Genomic DNA, 16,794 nt, shown 5'->3' with positions numbered 1-16,794 from the left:
TGACCTGTGAACTCATGTCGTCACTTTTCGACTGAGCGCGCGGTTGTCAAATGCAAACAGGATTCTACTATTAGTAAATGTTGATTCTATCAGCTTGTTTTCTGCTGCTCTAGCCACATATTTTGCCCTGTAACCCTGATTCACATTTTTGTGATGGGCTCAAAAGTGGTATCTAGAGCAGAAGAGTTCTCCACACTTCTTCGGTGAGTTTTATGTAAACATTTTAATTTATATTCATTTACCATTTAGCGAGAAACGCCAAGCTACATTTAGCTGTAAAACGTTCGATGCGAGGAGAAGCCTTCACTTTCTGAGTGTATTTGTATAGTTCAACTTACGTTGTGCTATGCTTTTGGTTTTATGCTCGTCCAAGATGCCTCCAGGATGACCAAAGTAGTAATTCGTGCACATATGAGGTACTTGCATTTAAAGTAATTGCGTTTTATACCTGGACAAACTGTGATTTTTATATTTTTGTTGGCTTTAATGTCTCTATATCTTTGTCTTTAAGGAGGATATTCACATTACAAAGATGAACGGAGACAAAGTTACTGCGGGGAATTTGTACTTTGCCGACCAAACAATCTTTGTCTGTGAAAAAGCTGTAAGTTTACTTTTACAATAAAAGAAATTTAATAAACGTATTTGAAAAATACTTATATTTGTGGTTTCAAATGTATGTTTTCCATCAATCAACCTGTATTCATTTATCAAGTGATTTGTATACACGGCAAGAGTAACATGAAGTATTTTACTCAAGTACACAATGAAAAACAAGCAATAATAGGCAAAAAAAAAAAAAGTAATGTGCTAAACAAGACTAAGCATGAGGTAAGGAATAACCTAACAGAAAGCAAGGACCTTGAGAAGTTTTTTGTTGTTTTTATTTTCTTGTGCAAGCACTTTGAATTGTCTTTGGCTGAAAGGTGCTATATAAAGTTGTCTTGCCTTGCCTTGAGAAGTTTTATGCAAACATATTTGCATAAAATAATCTTTTTTTGCAGTGGCAAAATTTTTCTATACGTGTTTGAAGAAATAACCATTTTGTTTGAGTATATTTATTGAGAGGTTAGTTATCTTATGTTAAGATAAGATTGTTTTTGGTCAAATCCTTGGCTTTGCAATTTTGACCATTGATGAACAATTCCTTTAAAATAAATCTAACTAAAGCATTTTTGCAATTTATGTTCAACTCTTTTCTAAGTTGATCAGAATGTTTATTTACTAATCTAGGAATACATTTTTGCTGGGCCATAAATATGATTTGACAGATGAAGCCTGGCGGTCGGTGAAATAATTTTGCCACTTTTAAATTTACATAGAGCTATGCTTGAATAGAAATTAATAAATGATTGAGAGTTTGTCCTCAGTTTTTGCTGATCACTGCAGGATCTTTTCACTTTTGCTAGGTACCAAAAATACTTGGGCTATGTGATGAGCTAAACCCTGAGACATCGAACTGTTCAGCTGATAATGGTGATGCTGAAGATAGTTGTGATGTTCTCCAACCAGAGCAAGGACCACAGCCCCTTACAGTCATGAAAGGAAGGTAAACACTAGTAAAACTTTTACCATTTCATCTAAACAAAGATGTGTCTCTAATAATTTTCTTTTCTTTTTCTGTAGACAGTTGCTGTCTTTGTACACATTATCTCAAAACCCTGGTGTGTCCACTGTGGACAATAACCCCATCTTACACCCTCTCTGGGTGCGATGCGACATGAGTGATCCTGCAGGAACAGCCTGGTTTGGTGCAGAACCAGTCTGTGTATCAAATAAAGTAGCTGGGGTCAAATTGTATTGTATTACCTGCAAAGGTAAAACCTCTGAAAATATATTTCTCCCTTGCTAAGTCATTAATGAACTGCAAATTCCCCATGCGTTCAATTTTCCTTTCCACACTCAGGCCTGATTATAACCAAAGCTTTAGAATCAAGTAATTCTGGCTTCCTCCCACAGTCCAAAAGCATGACTGTTAGGTAAATTGGTCTCTCTAAATTCACCCTAAGTGTGAGTGTGTATGGTTGTGTGTCCTGTATGTCTCTGTGTTGCCTTGCGACAGACTGGCGACCTGTCCAGGGTGTACCCCGCCTCTCACCCGGAATGTTAGCTGGAGATAGGCACCAGCACCTCCCGACCCCGCTAGGGTCAAGGGTGTAAGAAAATGGATGGATAGCTGGATGGATGGATAGAATCATGTATCTCTTAAATAGAATCTGTCAAAAGACATGAAGTAGGCTACATGTCAAAAAGCAACATATGTTACATTCTACAAGAAATTGAGAACAGGTCATCGACTTCTTCTATATGTGTGGCATTGTTACGAAGTCACTCCACAGAATGGCATTGTCCACATTAGAAGCAAAAAACATTATAAACAATTCCTAGGAGTGGCCAATCTATCAAAATTATTTCAAGAGCCATTCACAAACCAAAGATCACAAAAGAAGTCTAACATTGAAGCAGTGCAGGCCTCAATTGCTTCTGTTAAAATCAGTGATTTGCTAAAAAAAATCATCTTGATGATCTCCTATATGTTAATGAAAATATTTAGAAATAAATGCTGGTAGCATAACCTTAACCAGGCCATTCCTGTTGGTAAAACATCTAGGGAGGTGAATTTTGCATTTTCAAAGGAAAATGGGCATGGTTGTTTTGGAAAGCTTTTTGTAGTCTTTTTGTCTGATCTACCATAATAAAATCACTTGAAAACTGTATTTTGTATTTGTAGGCTATCTGAATCTGCTGTTATTTGTTTAATAATGATCTGAGTTCAATGAAGGGGAAATGTGCAATGGGGCAAATACTTTGGTGCTGCAATCTATGTTCTGTACAAGCTTTGTCTTTGTTTTTGATGTACAGTTTGTCTTTAGGTCCAACGGTGGAAAAAAAATCTCTTGCAACCTTGGATGAACTGAAACAAATGCATAAGAACAGACATCATTCCTCCTCTGTAAGTGGGTGTGTTTCCTTTCAATTTACTGCATGAGCGATAAGTTGTTTACTCAATCTTTCAATATTTATAGATGGGGATTAAAGGTAGTGCCAGGTTCAGTTTGTTTGGGTCCACCGTTGTGGAAAACACCACAATCGAGTCACAGAGCAGCGTGACAGTGGACTTCAAGTGGAGTCATGTGGAGAGTATTCTTGAGATCCCTCCTCTGTCCTCTACAGCTACTCTTGTAAGCTGCATTCAACCACATTTTGTATATTTTTAAAAACTGTAAACTAGTCAGATATTAAAAATGGAATGCTTTGTGATTTTTACATTGTTTAATGTTTCTGTTTGCTTTGAAGAACATCAAAGTTGTTTGCGGAGACATGAGAAGTCCCATGTTTGAGATGTACAGGGAGCTAGAGTTTCTTCAGGTTTGTATTTAATTTTATTTTCGATCCTGATACTGGCTGTCTGTGACTGTGAAAAATTACTTTAGGTCTTATTTAAGACATGCTGTACTCTGTAACAGAGAACAACGATCAAATGTAGGTTTCTTCAAGGTTCTACGCTTTAGCCACTAAATTTGTATGAATATTACAAGATACCATGACTTTATATTTTACTGTAAAGTATTCTGGATTTATCTGTGTATGATTGGGGCTTTCCAAATAAATCTGCCTTGACAATGAAAGTTAAAATAATAAATTGGTATGTTTCCTGCTGTTTCAGACTCTAGCAAATGGTTTGAAAACAGGTGAGACTGAATGGACGGAACCTCTGGAGAGCACATCGGCTGTAAACCTGACAAAGGTCTATCTCGAAGGTAAATTCACCAAGAAAAAAATTAATAAATTAAGTGAACAGGAAAGGCTGTCATGTTGATGTTTCTTTCTTTTCTGCTTGCAGAGCTTAGGAACATGGCAAAAACACTTCAGGATCAAGCTGCCAAAACAGTTGAGGTATAATAATTGAAACAGAATTCTGTTTATTGGATACAAGAAGTGAAGTGAAACAGTTACTATGTTTTCATCTTTTGTTAAAGACCCCAAAGCCGAAGCAGGAGGCGGATCCTTCCATTTTCAACTCCTTCTTGGAAAGAGGAGATTTGGATTTTGCAGAGCAGCTTTGGGTCCGGATGAGAAAAAGTACTATTTACATATTGTATTTATAAATCGTAAAAAACACTGGGATCCATCTATAACATCACCTTGGCTACCATTTCTTTCTTTCTTTTTTTTTTTTTTTTGCTTCACAGGTGTGACTTCATACCAGGACATTGGCGACTGTCTGAAGCTGGTTATTGAAGCTCTACGATACGGTGACATCAAGCCCTGGGTATGAAGTGACGTTACTCTGGCCAACTAATATACTCTCAAATGCGACCAAGATTTTTTTGTTGTAAGATTGTGTTTCTTTTCTTGTGCCTCCAGATTCACAGAGACAGCAGCAGCTCCCTCAGCAAACTGATCCTTCAGTCTTACCACCAGCAGATTGACCACGTGTCTCTTACAGGCATCACGCCAGTCATCATGCTACTGGAGGTGGGACTAGACAAAATGAGAAAAGACTACATTAACTACTTGATTGGTAAGCTTTTTTGACCTTTCCTGTGAATTTCTTTTGTAAAACATAATGTGAGGTTTATTTTTAGTAATTAGTGATTTAAATAAAGCCTCCCAATAAACCATGTTTCACAAGGATTGCAAAACAAAGCTCTAATCTTTAGTTGTTTTTTTTAAATCAGGTGAAGAATTGACAACTTTAAACCACCTGGTAAGTTCAGTAAATATTTTTTCAGTCCATATCTGGACAGTGTGTCTACATTGTGTTCATACAGTTTTAAGAAAGCAAATTTGTTTCCTAATAGTAATAAATTATACTCGACAGTACTACTACCTGAGCACTGAGGTTGATGTGCAAGAGCAAGTGATCAGACTCAGAAAACTGCACCACCTGCTGGAAATAATAGTGACCTGCGGCACATTCTTGGGTTTGCCTTACGACCGGCAATTTGTCCTCACACAGTAAACCCCTTTGCTTTTTCTCTTGGCTTACGAGCAGGAAAAACGCACATTTTGTTAATAGGAAAAGCAATCTCATATTTTTTCCCCCTTACAGATCATGTCTGAATCACTACAAAACATCGACATACGATGAGGAACATGAATTCAAGCTCCAGATCAAACCAGCCTTGATAAGCCATTTCTACCAAAAGTAAGGATTTCAACCTATTTGCTGAATGTTAAGACAAAATAATTTGCGATATTCTCTCATGTTTTAACGGGTTTGTTTGATATAATTTTTGCAATCTAACCTGACCTATACTCGGATTGATTAATTTTTAAAGTTAAAGGATTAGAGGAATCAAAACTATTGATTCCTCTAATCTTTTTCCTTACAACCTCAAACATCAATGCATTTTTACTATAATTTTATGTTACAGTCACAAATGGTTGGATTAAAGCAAAATTACTTCTTTATTGCAGAACTTTTACAAATAGTATTAATTTTTAATATATTTATACTTATATATTCATTCCCATGAGTCAAAATTTTAGAATCACATTTTGTTCAGTTTTGTCCTACTTCTGATTAGGTGCATGTTTTCCTCAGGGAGCATCCCATAGTTTGGGGAGTTGAGATATCCAGTGGTCAAGGTGTTCGTGAGGTGCGGACGTCCTTACAGCTCAGTGACAAGCCACTGGTTGATCATGTCATCTTTGAAACAGGTGATTTATATGTACCTCTCAATGTATATCTGCAGTGCTGGACAGGTATTTATATACACTCATCATGGACAAAAATCCCATTAATTTGGAGATGATTTAGATTAAATGATGGAATTCATTGAAACATCCCTGTTATTGTCAGGTTATTTGTGCTTATTTGGTGCAGTTTACGCATAATATGCACAAACAAAAACAGAGTGCAGCTCTGTTTGTGTTTTATCTTCGTGGTCTGATTTTTGTAGGTTGGCTTCAATAAAAAACAAACGTGCTTAAAAGTGTTAGAGTAAATACTGCAGCTGCTGTGTCACTATAAATGTAGTTCAACCACTTTTACATATCCATAACCTCCACTAAATAATTTGGTGTGTTGAACACACCTAGTCTGTCTGCTGTATTTGTATGTTTTGCTTATGCTGCTCAGCTACAGGTAAATTTCATCCACATCTGTCCTGGACAGAGGAAACATTTGCCACATTTTTCCACACATGGATGCTCCAAAAGTCAATTTTGATTGTTCCAATAAAATGGCTAAACCTTTTGAACAGTTTTGAAGAGAAAAAGGGGGGGAAAAAAAACAAAACTGTATTGTAGCTTCACGGATTTCACATTATTCTTTGTTTGATCTTCTCAAAAGGAATATATTTTATACAACCAAAAAAATCATTTTACACACTTTTTACTATTATGCTAAAAGTTGTGAAAAATATATTTGATGGTAAATGTAGACTAGATAGGGAACATAGAATGCAACCATCAACCTTTATTCAAGTTTTCTACCTGACATATTTCTACATTTTAAAGCCTGAATAACATGCATGTAACTTTGGGGACTGCAAACCATAACCTCATCTAAGGCACCAACCAGGCAAGAGCAGGTTATGGCTGGTCATGATGAACAACTGAAAACTTCTTACTGCAACAGTATGTACACTTTTATCTACTGTAACACTCCGGTAAAATCTATTCTTCTTTTTAATTGTGTTTTATAGATTTCCCAAATGAAACTGTAAATGGGGACATTGAGGAGCCTGCCTTCTTTTCTACTACGATGTGCTGCAGCTTCAACAGCTTTGCGTAAATGTACTATTTGTATTTAATATCATCATTAGCTACTAATATGTTTTTATGTATTTTTGGGTTTTTTTAGACTAGAGATGTCAGTTTTTCAATGTGGACTGTTTAAGGGTTTAGAAGAGGCCATCTGTTGAACAAAGTTTAATATTGATAAAAGCACAAAGGAGGATATTTTGCAGCAGCCTTCTGATACAACAGGAAAATATAGCATGTTGTAGATGCATTTACCAGAATCTCTGCTTCTAGGTTCTACATTAACTGCTCAAGCAGTGTTTAATTTCTCTCAGCAAACACTGAATTCACATCAAATGAATAAAGTTAGCATTTCAATTTAAAGTCAGCTCATAAATGTACTCGTATCCACACAAAAATGAATAAAGAAATAAAGCAGTAAAGTGGCATGAGCATGTTCGTAATTTTAAACTCTTCCTAGTTCCTTCTTCGCAGCAGAAACATGAGCAAAACGGCGCTGATCAAAATGGAGAGTGTGCACACTGTGGGGACGACAATCTCAGTCACCATCTCCATGTGGCTGGTCAGCGGGTCTGCAAAACACATTTATGCTCATTATCACCTTGTCGCATAGCCAGACATGGCTTAGAAAACTAGTGTAAACGCTCAAGCACAGCACTCAAAGGGTTAATATTTCTCGCCTACACAGAATTACACTGTATCTGATTAACTGTGAGCATGAGGGATTTCTTACCATGTATAAGTCTTAGAATATTGGCAGCAGTACTCCGCTGTTCCTCTAATGAAAGAAGAGAAAGTACTTAAAGGTGATTAACGACATTTTAACCCTTTGAGGACTGCATGCAGCTGCTGGTTGGAGTATTTCAGAAAGGTGCAACTTTAATCCACTGAAAGTATGTCTAAGGCTGTTAGCAAGTACTTGAACCCTAATTGATTTTCTCTGTTTTTGCTTTTCTTTGCCCCACTTAAATGTTTTAAAGCAAACAAGCTTTAATATCAGAGAGAGACAAAAGTGGAGCATCTGGTATAAAACTAATGCAAAATTTTTGTAAAGTTTGGGGATAAAGAGGGATGATCATTTTGCTTTCTTTTTTGCACAATGATGATAAAAGGAATTCTGATTCAAAGCAAACTCAAAATAAATCGCCAACCAAGCATTTTTCACATCAATGTATATGTCTTGAGTAAAAGTAAAGACATCAGTCAGTTGTGTCTAAATTCAGGTCTTATAATTTGAAATATATTATTTGGATAAGGAAGTTGTACTGCTTGCTGAAATACTCTTTATGCACAAACAAAACAGAACAAGTTTGCATTATATATGCAAGACAGAAGCTTGTTTTAAAGCTACTCGTTAAGCAGCAGAGGCCTCAATGTTAGTTTTTACACAACTCAGTCAAAAATCAACGACAGAGATATGAGTGAAATTTAAAAAGTATGTACCCTGAAGTTCTAAACTTCATCATGCACTGGCCAAACCTTTGGCATCTCAGCATGTTCCTTGGATTTTCTTCTAGCTGGAAGGGCAAACAAAGAAGATATCTCAAATATTCTGCAAGAAATTCTGAGAACTGGGTTTTAGCATTTTTGATATATTTTTTTAAAGTAATCGTTGATATGTGCTCGGAATTCAAATTCATGTCAAATTGTAATAACTTCTGCCTGTCATAGTTAACAAATAACCAATTTTATTTCCAAATCTTTATTTGTTTACCCCAGCTAGTTGTTAATCTTTTGTCACAGACAAAGTTGTCACAGAAACCAAAGATTAACTAACCTGCTGCTAGGAGCTGGTTGCTGGAAGAACACATCTCAACAGCCTTCCTCCTCCAGTTTTCAACCTGTGAATATAAAAAAAAAAAAAAAAAAGATAGATAGATAGATAGACAGACTTGAGCTGAACACAATTTCCAAATGTTACTTGAAGTTCTAAACTTCATCATGAACTGGCCATCATGCGCTGCATTGGTACTTGATGGAATAATAGTGGATCACATTCCACTAAGAAGTGGTTCTCTTTCACAAGAAGCTGATGTATTATCTTCTTTCACCGCGTGTTTTCTATAAACTTAGTGGTTCCAGAATAGAAACTACATTTTTATGTTTATTATCTAAGAGCAGAAACATAGCACCAAATGTAACAAATTAAAAAATAAAGCATCTTAAAATAGATTTTTAAAAGACTTGATCATGTAAATCAAATATAATCATAAGACTATGACTTTATACTTTTTTTTAAATTGTGGACATACTGATGATGATCCTGACTGCAGTTATTCTTTTATATTTCTGTCCACAAGATATATTGTTTTAGATTCTACCTAAATATTTTATTCAGTGATTAAAATGGAAATCAAAATTTTAAAATTGATATTACAGCTGTTATTGTACTTATGAAAATGTTAATGGTTATATGCTGACATTTTTATGTTTCTCTCCATTGTCTAATGAGCCACTTACAGCTGTACCTAAACATGCAGTTGACCCTGTCTAGCAATAGGCCTTTTTAAAAAATCCTGTCAAAAGCTAAGAATTCAACCTTTGGTGTGTATATCAAACTGCATAACCCCCCAATTCAACATAAAGAACTAAACCCCTATATCTAAGAATTTAAAATGATAAATCTCTCACCTCTCTTTGATTTGGAAATCCATTGGAGCTGATGATCCGTTTGTAAAACTGCACAGAAGCTTTTGGATATCGAGGTTTGTTTTTGTTCCTGAAGTCCACATAGTACAAGCCAAATCTCTCAGAGTAGCCTTCGTCCCACTCAAACTTGTCCAGCAAAGACCATGCAGTGTAGCCCTTTACATTGACTCCATCTCTTATAGCTGAGTGACAAAGAAACATGATTAAATAACAATTAATCTGTTTCAATTTTTAATTATTTTTAGAATCACTCACCTTTCAGCATCTCATTGATGTAGTCTTTATAATATTGTATTCTCCATTCATCACACAGCTCTGTGCACATCATCTTCTCAGAAACTCCATTCTCAGTCACGTAAATCATTGGGTTCCCATACTGAGTCTGTGGAAGGAAGAAAACAGCACAGCTTGGCTTTGAACGAAGCCAGTCAGATAAGATTCAGCGCAAATAAAAACATCTCCACTCTGTACCTTGACAAAATTCAGCAAACGTCTGAAACCCCATGGCACAGAGTAGAGCCATTCTGACCCAGGATCAGGCCACCGCGGGTCCACCAGCTCAGCCAGGTCACGGTCTGTGAAGTAGCTGTTGCTGCTACGGCCTGTTGGATCATTCCTCTGGGTGATGTACCGGGTGGTGAAATGGCCGATGCCAAGGAAGTCACACGTCCCCTTTATGTAGCTCTTCTCTTGTGAAGAAAACGCAGGCAGTCGAGATGTCCCAAGTCCCTGCTGCACACTCTTCCTTCCTGCACACCAGTGTTGATTAGGCATCTCTTCAGTCATTTCGGCAAGATTAACTTTTTACTCCGTAACTCACCGACAAAGTCTTTCATTACTTGAGGGTAGTCTCCATGGAAGATGGGTGTGGCAAACCAGCCCAGATAGAACTGTACATATCTCTCTGCTGCTTCAATGTCTTTCTGGTTGCTGATATCCACCGGCTCACCCCAGTCCCCCGACAAAGAGATGCCCACCAGACCTGCAGACATGCAGAACTGTTCTCAGGATTTAAAAACCCACTGCAGGTTGAATGTTACTTTTCAACCTTGTTTACCTTTTTGTTTCCCCCTCCACTGTGTATCATAAGTGTGCCAAACTTTGGCATGTGCCTGCATGAAAAAAGATCAAATTTAAGTTTAAACTGTTAGCTTGGTTTGAGTGATGGAAGCAGCATCTTAATACCTTTATGATGTGATGTGCAGCTCTATAAGCCCCGGTTCCTCTCAGCTTCAGCCCAGGAGCGTGCTCACCTGTCTCATAACCTTCAACAGCCACAGACTGTAAGTGGATGTTAAGTAGAAAGACATCTACTTAATTGCCTTATTCAACGGGAGTGAGTAAAGCAATCCTGTTGCAAACTTAAAAAAAAAACAATATTCCAAACACACCCATGGATTGTTGAAAGTGATCCAGTGCTTCACTCTGTCACCAAATTTTTCAAAACAAAGGTTGGCGAAGTCATTGAAATGATTGACCATACTTATGTTTTGCCATCCACCATATTTCTCTTGTAAAACCTAAAAGAGGAAACGATACAATTCATAGTTTGGAGGCACATCAAAATTAAAAGTCGAGGTGGTTGGCATTAAAGGCACCAACCTGAGGCAGATCCCAGTGATATAGTGTAACAATGGGAGTGATATGGTTCTCCAGCAGGTGGTCAATTAGTTCATCATAGTACTGTATTCCTTTTCCGTTTACATGGTCAGCTGCAAATAGTGTTGAAGTTTAGAGCAAGGATAACTCTTTACACAAAACGTTAAAAACGCTAGATAGAAAGCTTTGATCACCTGAAATGTTCCCAAATGTTTGTATATCATTTAATGTGTTTTATTGGGATTAAATTCAATAGACTAACAGAAAAAAGTACATAATTGTGAAGGGGGGAAAATGTACTGCATGTTTCAATATATTTTTCTACAAAAAAAATCTAAGAAATTGTGACAGGCACTTTTATTCAACTTTCCTGAGTCAAAACACATTTTTGATACAGTTAGAGACTTGACAGGACTTATTAATTTATTCAGATGGAGTAACCGTTACATTGTAATAGTCAGTGGTGCCAGCAGTGCCCATTTCTAGCCTAATTTAGAGCTTTTGAGGTCTGTCTTTAACAGTGTTGTACATTAAGAGACTGAAAGTTTTGTCCATTTTATTTTGCAAAATAGCATCCATTTTCAGCCCTTATCGCAGATTCTCAATTGGATTTAGGTCAAACACATTCTAATACACAATTGTTTTAAATACCAACATTATATTGTATCTCTCTGGCTGTATGTTTAGCGAGAAGGATAATTTTATGTTAATGGCTTGGATTTTGTAGGTTTACATTGGTTTTACACTTTTAATTTTCAACAATAAATTGATCTGTGCTCTCTGAGATGTTCAAAAGTTTGAATATAGTTTTACAACCTTCACCAAATAGATGTATTACTATTCAGTCACACATACATAGCACATTTACTATTTAGTGGTTATCAAAGCGAGTTGGTTGGAAATGCACACCAAACTTACAATAAATGTATTTGTGAATTATCATGAAAATCATATATGCTTTTCCTTTTGCTTCAAGATTATTTGTTACTTTGTTTTGGTCTATTAAATAAATTCCCTAAAAAATGTATTTATCTATTTTTTTTTTGTGGTTGTAACATGTCAATTAAAAAAAAATCCAAAGGCATGATTTTTTTTTGTAAGGCGCTACTTACACTTTGCACCAGTGGGAATAATTCTTGGCCATGAGATAGAGAAGCGATAGTGGTTCAGCCTTATCTCCTTCATCAGAGAAATATCATCCTGAACAAAATACATGCAGTGCAATGAGATATTTAGATTGACTTATGCCTTCACACAACACAAGCTCCTGCATTTCTGAAGTCTTTCTGAATCCTCACCTTGATTTTGTAGTAGCTTTCACAGGAGGAATCCCCCGTGTCATTTTGTTGGATTTTGCCCTTTTTGTGACTGAACACATCCCAGATGCTCAGTCCTTTTCCATCTTTGTCCCAGGCTCCTTCTGTTTGATAGGCTGAACCTCCGGCACCCCATGAAAATCCTAACAAACGCAACAATCGATCAGCTTGGTCATGTTTGGCAAAATGAACAACGGACTTTGCAGAAAATAAGTGAATACCAGTTGGAAAAGTGCCATAATAGAAGGAGCCGTGGTTGTTCTTTGTCCAGTCGAAGTCCTCAGCCGCAGACAGACACAGCACCAACATAAGCACATGGCACACACTGTCGCCACAGCGGGGCTGCATGGTTCTCCTGCAGCACGAACTGATGAGATCTTCCCTGATATATGAGGAGGGATGAGACCCCATTCAGTAACCACATTTAATCATATGAAAAGACAAACACCTCACAACCAATACACACTTTCTTGAAAATGAAGGATATTTGTATCAGGGACAAATTTGAAAGTCCATAGAGTCATCAAGCAGTCTAGAAGCATCCAGTGTGATGGTCTGTGGGGGGTCTCGGTCCCCTAATGCAAAGCCAAATGCCTCCTTTCAAACTCAATGGAGTGTGAGCTCATCGTGCTGAGGCAGACAGATCCTATACAAACTGTGGTTTCACCTCTGTAAGCAAAGCTAATGTTTGAGAGGTGGATACATTTACAATCAACAATCACATGACAATGCAAGGATGTTTCCGCGCAAAATAATATGAACATTATTGTGTTTCATGGTATTTAGATGGAGTGAAATGCCACTTTTAAAAACCTGCCAACATTTAAAATTAAAGTGAAAATAACACTTGAAATATCAAATTATAAATATAGCCTAATATAATGAATCAGATATCCTTTTAATTTTTTTGCTTTAGCAATAGATATCCATTATTCAATTTATGCATGGTCTTTTACAACTTTACATCTTTCCCAAATGTTACAACTCCAAACCATCTTTGCCTTTTTACCTGTAAGTCCTATGAAGACTGCATTGACTGGAGGCCTGCAAAAATTTGTTTGGGAATGAGAACTCCCCCAAAGCAGCAGAAGATGTAGAAAACTGGACCCATCTAATGTCCCCCCTGCCTGGTGTGGCACCACTCTTCTCCAGAGCTGTTCCCTGCAGGCGGTGTGAACGCTCGCAGCATTGTGAGACTCAATGTATTGTTTTACCTGTTTAGAAAATGCTGAATGGTTTATTCAGTTGAAAGTGTTTGCACTGCATTCCCCATTTGTCTGAGTCAAATGAGGACAAGGGATATACATCAGCTTACGAAGTCCTCAATTTGTACCCAAATTCATTTGTGGTTACATGAACAACAGTTGTGTTTTACCAGATTTTAAATTAATTTCAAATTGTTAAGTTGAATACAGCACATACATTATGATTCTTGGCAAATTAGCTAAATTAGACATAACTGGGCATGACTCCGGCCACCAGCTGGTGACAAATGACTTCTGTGGAAAATTTGAATCAAGTGATATGCCACCTTAGCAGTATGATGGTGCAAGGAACATTTGTGACAATACAAAGCATATCACTGAATCTGTATATATATATGTCAATGTAATCAAAAAGTTACCTTTAGTAATTCACCTGAAGAAATGAAAAAGATTTATTACATACAGAGTTAAATATTTCAGGCACTTCTTTGTTAATTTTGATTAAATTAATGCTTGTACTTATGCATTTTAAAAATTGGAATCACAAAAATTCATTTTCCAATCATATTCTAATATACTAAAATGCATCTACAATATACCAGCGTCAAGTAAAACATGTTTCATTATAATTACAAGTGAACAATATTGAAATCAGACACAAAATAAACAAAGCAAAACATTTATTTTTGTGCTTATAATTCTCATTTCTTTTATAACAACACATACATTTTATTCTCTTTTATGGCCCAGCCATAACACTTCACGACACGCATAACAACCAGGATTTTGGATTTTCAAGTGAATACTTCACCAAAAAATGCCTAAAAAGCTACTCAGTAAGCACCTAATGATACTGTCTTATAGCATGTCAGTAACACATTTCTCACAAACTTTAAGTTAAATGACAGGGAGAAATGTAGCTCTAAATTAGGCTAGAAATGGGCACTGCTAGCACCACTGACTATTACAATGTAACGGTTACTCCATCTGAATAAATTAAACCTACCAACTAATAATACAACTAAAGGTGTTCTTGTTAAGTGGCCAAACACACACACAACCCATAATTCTTAGTAATCATCCTCCTCCTCTTCTGCTTCAGGCACAAATTCAAACTCATTGTCATCATCCTCTTCATCATATTCATTTTCCTCGTCTTCATCATCTTCGTCTTCTTCCTCCATGTCATAATCCTCTGCACTATTCAGCAAGAGTTTGGTTCGATTGATTTCGGTCTCATCGTCAAGATTAATCTGGACCTAAAAAATAAGAATAAGCTTAATTTCAGTCAGAGGCAAAAACAAAGCAAGAAAATTCCTTCCAAAATTGTTTGTATGTTCGAGACCTCACATGTTTGTACCAAAATCTAAGCTTTTTATTTATTTCAGAATGGGATAAAGCAACACAGAGTAGAAAGAAAGAACGTTAAGTTTTCAAAGTTTATAGCAAAAACCCTAGACATTCACCTCTAAATAAAATCTATATCAATTATTTTATTACTAATAAAAACAGCTTTTAATTTAAATTACATCTAAGTATTTTGTTCAATCATCCACAGACTGAAATTATTCACTCAAAACTAACTAAAAGTGGTAAATATTGCTATAATACTGGAAGAAAGGTACATTATAAAGTTAATTAGATGGACTGCAAAATAATCTATTTTCCACTTGATTCATTCAAAGTGATTGAATATCTCCTTTTAATGAGGTAATATAAACTTAAAATAAGTACACATTATTAAAAATGTCAGAACATGTAGCCATTTCATGCCCTAATTTGAATAATTTTATGTTAATTTTACCTCATTTTCTGGCGTGGGGTCATGTGAAGCTCCTTCTTCTGTTTGAGCGCTGATAATAGACTTCAAGGCTCCTTCTTCAAACTAAAATATGTGCAAACCACATGTGAAACACGAATATGTGCACAAATATCTGTATATTTATGAACTCACAATCACCTTCAGGCGGTTCAGCTGGTCTTGTAGCATGACTTTGATTTTGAGGAGAGTCTCCTCTTCCTTCTTCAGCTCCTGCAAACGGCTGTGCATGTTTGCTGCTGCAGTCAGACCATTCCTCAACACTGAAAGATCAAACAGGGGAACATTATTTATTATTTACTGAGAAAGTATTTGCTCCTCGTGGTCAAAATAAAATATTTAAGATCTTTTTTTTCTTTTTATTTCTATGTATAATGCTTTCCAAAAGAAAAATACCATATATATATACTCTGTTTTTATCGGTATTGGCAGCAACTGAAGTCAATTTTGTATTATAGCGGTTCATTAATATAGCTCTGTTTACTGCCCCATTCGTAAACCAGGATAAGTTTAAAACAGCCTTACCTCTTTATACAAACTGCCTAAAGCTTCATACCAGAATCTAAAGATAATTATCTCAGTAATTATTATTATTGTAATGCGTCGGAGATTTTCTTTATTTCTAACGAATCGGGGTTGTTATGCTACTACAGGCTAACAGGCTAAAGTTTGGTGGTTCCTGTTGTCAAACAGTCGTCATTTCCGGGACAAAAGGTGCTTTGCAGCGGTGACGGAAAATGTAGAAATTCCCCTCTTCTTTTATATGCTTTAAAAATTTAGGCTCTCGTTGGGGTTACAAATTAAATATTTATTTATTTATTTTTGTTTTCGCATAGATTAGGCATTTTAAATATTAATGTTTTAAAAATATTTTTCTTTCTTCATTTGGCTTTTAAATTGTTCATATGGCATGCACTCAGATAGAGGCAGACAAAAACATAAATTTGGAATGATTATAGCCATCAAAACATTAGCTGAGGGTCTATAATAATATAATAATAATAATAATAATAATAATAATAATAATAATAATAATAATAATAATAATAATAATAATAATAGCTAAATAATCAACATATATAACAACCACACACCGACACACACACACACGCACCCACACATATATATATATATATATATATATATATATATATATATATATATATATATATATATATATATATATATATATATATATAACTTTTTAGGTTCATTTTTAATTAACTGAAGTCAGTTTAACAGAAGATCCATTCGTCAACTTTACCGCAAAGAATACGACCAACAGTCCAAATTGGACTCTAACAGTAGCGAAGAATCCAATTTGGCGACATCTTGTGGCAAGTTTTTGGTAATTGTTTTAATTCAATCCGTAGCAGACCCCTAAATTGCAATGCCTTCATGTAATTCATCCATTTTTCAATCCTAAAGAATGGTAAATAACAAAAATAGATTTTCTCTACTAAATAATGTTATCAAAATAATACTCATGACA

The 16,794-nt window shown here is 35.8% G+C and overlaps 3 protein-coding genes across 6 annotated transcripts; 1 reads left to right on the top strand and 2 right to left on the bottom strand.

Moving 5' to 3' along the window:
* The first annotated feature begins 3 nt into the window (after positions 1 to 3).
* Positions 4 to 7,142, top strand: zwilch (zwilch kinetochore protein). The gene is made up of 18 exons (XM_044124461.1): positions 4 to 203; positions 374 to 416; positions 512 to 604; positions 1,410 to 1,549; positions 1,627 to 1,817; positions 2,874 to 2,953; positions 3,027 to 3,182; positions 3,298 to 3,369; positions 3,668 to 3,761; positions 3,845 to 3,897; positions 3,981 to 4,083; positions 4,194 to 4,273; positions 4,369 to 4,525; positions 4,683 to 4,711; positions 4,826 to 4,962; positions 5,057 to 5,152; positions 5,552 to 5,667; positions 6,657 to 7,142. The coding sequence occupies exons 1-18, from the start codon at positions 154 to 156 to the stop codon at positions 6,743 to 6,745; spliced, it is 1,779 nt and encodes a 592-aa protein (XP_043980396.1). The 5' UTR covers positions 4 to 153; the 3' UTR covers positions 6,746 to 7,142.
* lctlb (lactase-like b) lies at positions 7,134 to 13,341 on the bottom strand. 4 transcript variants are annotated; one of them, XR_006371302.1, is made up of 16 exons: positions 13,288 to 13,341; positions 12,500 to 12,660; positions 12,261 to 12,421; positions 12,075 to 12,162; positions 10,966 to 11,075; positions 10,755 to 10,883; positions 10,549 to 10,644; positions 10,421 to 10,475; positions 10,184 to 10,345; positions 9,835 to 10,112; positions 9,619 to 9,745; positions 9,346 to 9,545; positions 8,492 to 8,555; positions 8,158 to 8,231; positions 7,448 to 7,492; positions 7,221 to 7,286 (listed from the first exon to the last, which is right to left on the bottom strand). XR_006371302.1 is itself a non-coding variant. In XM_044124458.1 (15 exons), the coding sequence occupies exons 2-15, from the start codon at positions 12,624 to 12,626 to the stop codon at positions 7,171 to 7,173; spliced, it is 1,758 nt and encodes a 585-aa protein (XP_043980393.1). In that variant the 5' UTR covers positions 12,627 to 12,660; positions 13,288 to 13,341; the 3' UTR covers positions 7,134 to 7,170. The 4 variants fall into 4 exon arrangements, 3 of the variants coding, with proteins under 3 accessions (XP_043980393.1, XP_043980392.1, XP_043980394.1); XM_044124458.1 differs by lacking the exon at positions 8,158 to 8,231 and having other exon boundaries at positions 7,134 to 7,286; XM_044124459.1 differs by lacking the exon at positions 7,448 to 7,492 and having other exon boundaries at positions 7,223 to 7,286.
* An 808-nt stretch (positions 13,342 to 14,149) lies between these two features.
* Positions 14,150 to 16,004, bottom strand: snapc5 (small nuclear RNA activating complex, polypeptide 5). Its single transcript, XM_044124464.1, has 4 exons — positions 15,828 to 16,004; positions 15,444 to 15,565; positions 15,288 to 15,368; positions 14,150 to 14,742 (listed from the first exon to the last, which is right to left on the bottom strand). Exons 2-4 carry the CDS (start codon positions 15,531 to 15,533, stop codon positions 14,554 to 14,556), a joined length of 360 nt encoding a protein of 119 aa, XP_043980399.1. The 5' UTR covers positions 15,534 to 15,565; positions 15,828 to 16,004; the 3' UTR covers positions 14,150 to 14,553.
* Positions 16,005 to 16,794: the final 790 nt, after the last annotated feature.

This window comes from Gambusia affinis, linkage group LG08, assembly GCF_019740435.1.
Source record: "Gambusia affinis linkage group LG08, SWU_Gaff_1.0, whole genome shotgun sequence".
Taxonomy (NCBI): domain Eukaryota; kingdom Metazoa; phylum Chordata; class Actinopteri; order Cyprinodontiformes; family Poeciliidae; genus Gambusia; species Gambusia affinis.
This window is presented reverse-complemented; position numbering and strand designations above follow the sequence as displayed.

What these genes read in the sequence shown, in the direction of transcription:
- lctlb (XM_044124457.1), bottom strand. Translation starts at nt 12,689, where the DNA reads ATGGGGTCTCATCCCTCCTCATATATCAGGGAAGATCTCATCAGTTCG. An exon ending in CTGCACATCACATCATAAAG is followed by an intron (nt 10,476 to 10,548) that starts GTATTAAGATGC and finishes TTTTTCATGCAG; the next exon opens with GCACATGCCAAAGTTTGGCA. An exon ending in CATCAATGAGATGCTGAAAG is followed by an intron (nt 9,546 to 9,618) that starts GTGAGTGATTCT and finishes TTTGTCACTCAG; the next exon opens with CTATAAGAGATGGAGTCAAT.
- snapc5 (XM_044124464.1), bottom strand. Translation starts at nt 15,533, where the DNA reads ATGCACAGCCGTTTGCAGGAGCTGAAGAAGGAAGAGGAGACTCTCCTC. An exon ending in ACCAGCTGAACCGCCTGAAG is followed by an intron (nt 15,369 to 15,443) that starts GTGATTGTGAGT and finishes CACATATTTTAG; the next exon opens with TTTGAAGAAGGAGCCTTGAA. An exon ending in ACCCCACGCCAGAAAATGAG is followed by an intron (nt 14,743 to 15,287) that starts GTAAAATTAACA and finishes CTTATTTTTTAG; the next exon opens with GTCCAGATTAATCTTGACGA.
- zwilch (XM_044124461.1), top strand. Translation starts at nt 154, where the DNA reads ATGGGCTCAAAAGTGGTATCTAGAGCAGAAGAGTTCTCCACACTTCTT. An exon ending in GACAAAGGTCTATCTCGAAG is followed by an intron (nt 3,762 to 3,844) that starts GTAAATTCACCA and finishes TTCTGCTTGCAG; the next exon opens with AGCTTAGGAACATGGCAAAA. An exon ending in CTACATTAACTACTTGATTG is followed by an intron (nt 4,526 to 4,682) that starts GTAAGCTTTTTT and finishes TTTTTAAATCAG; the next exon opens with GTGAAGAATTGACAACTTTA.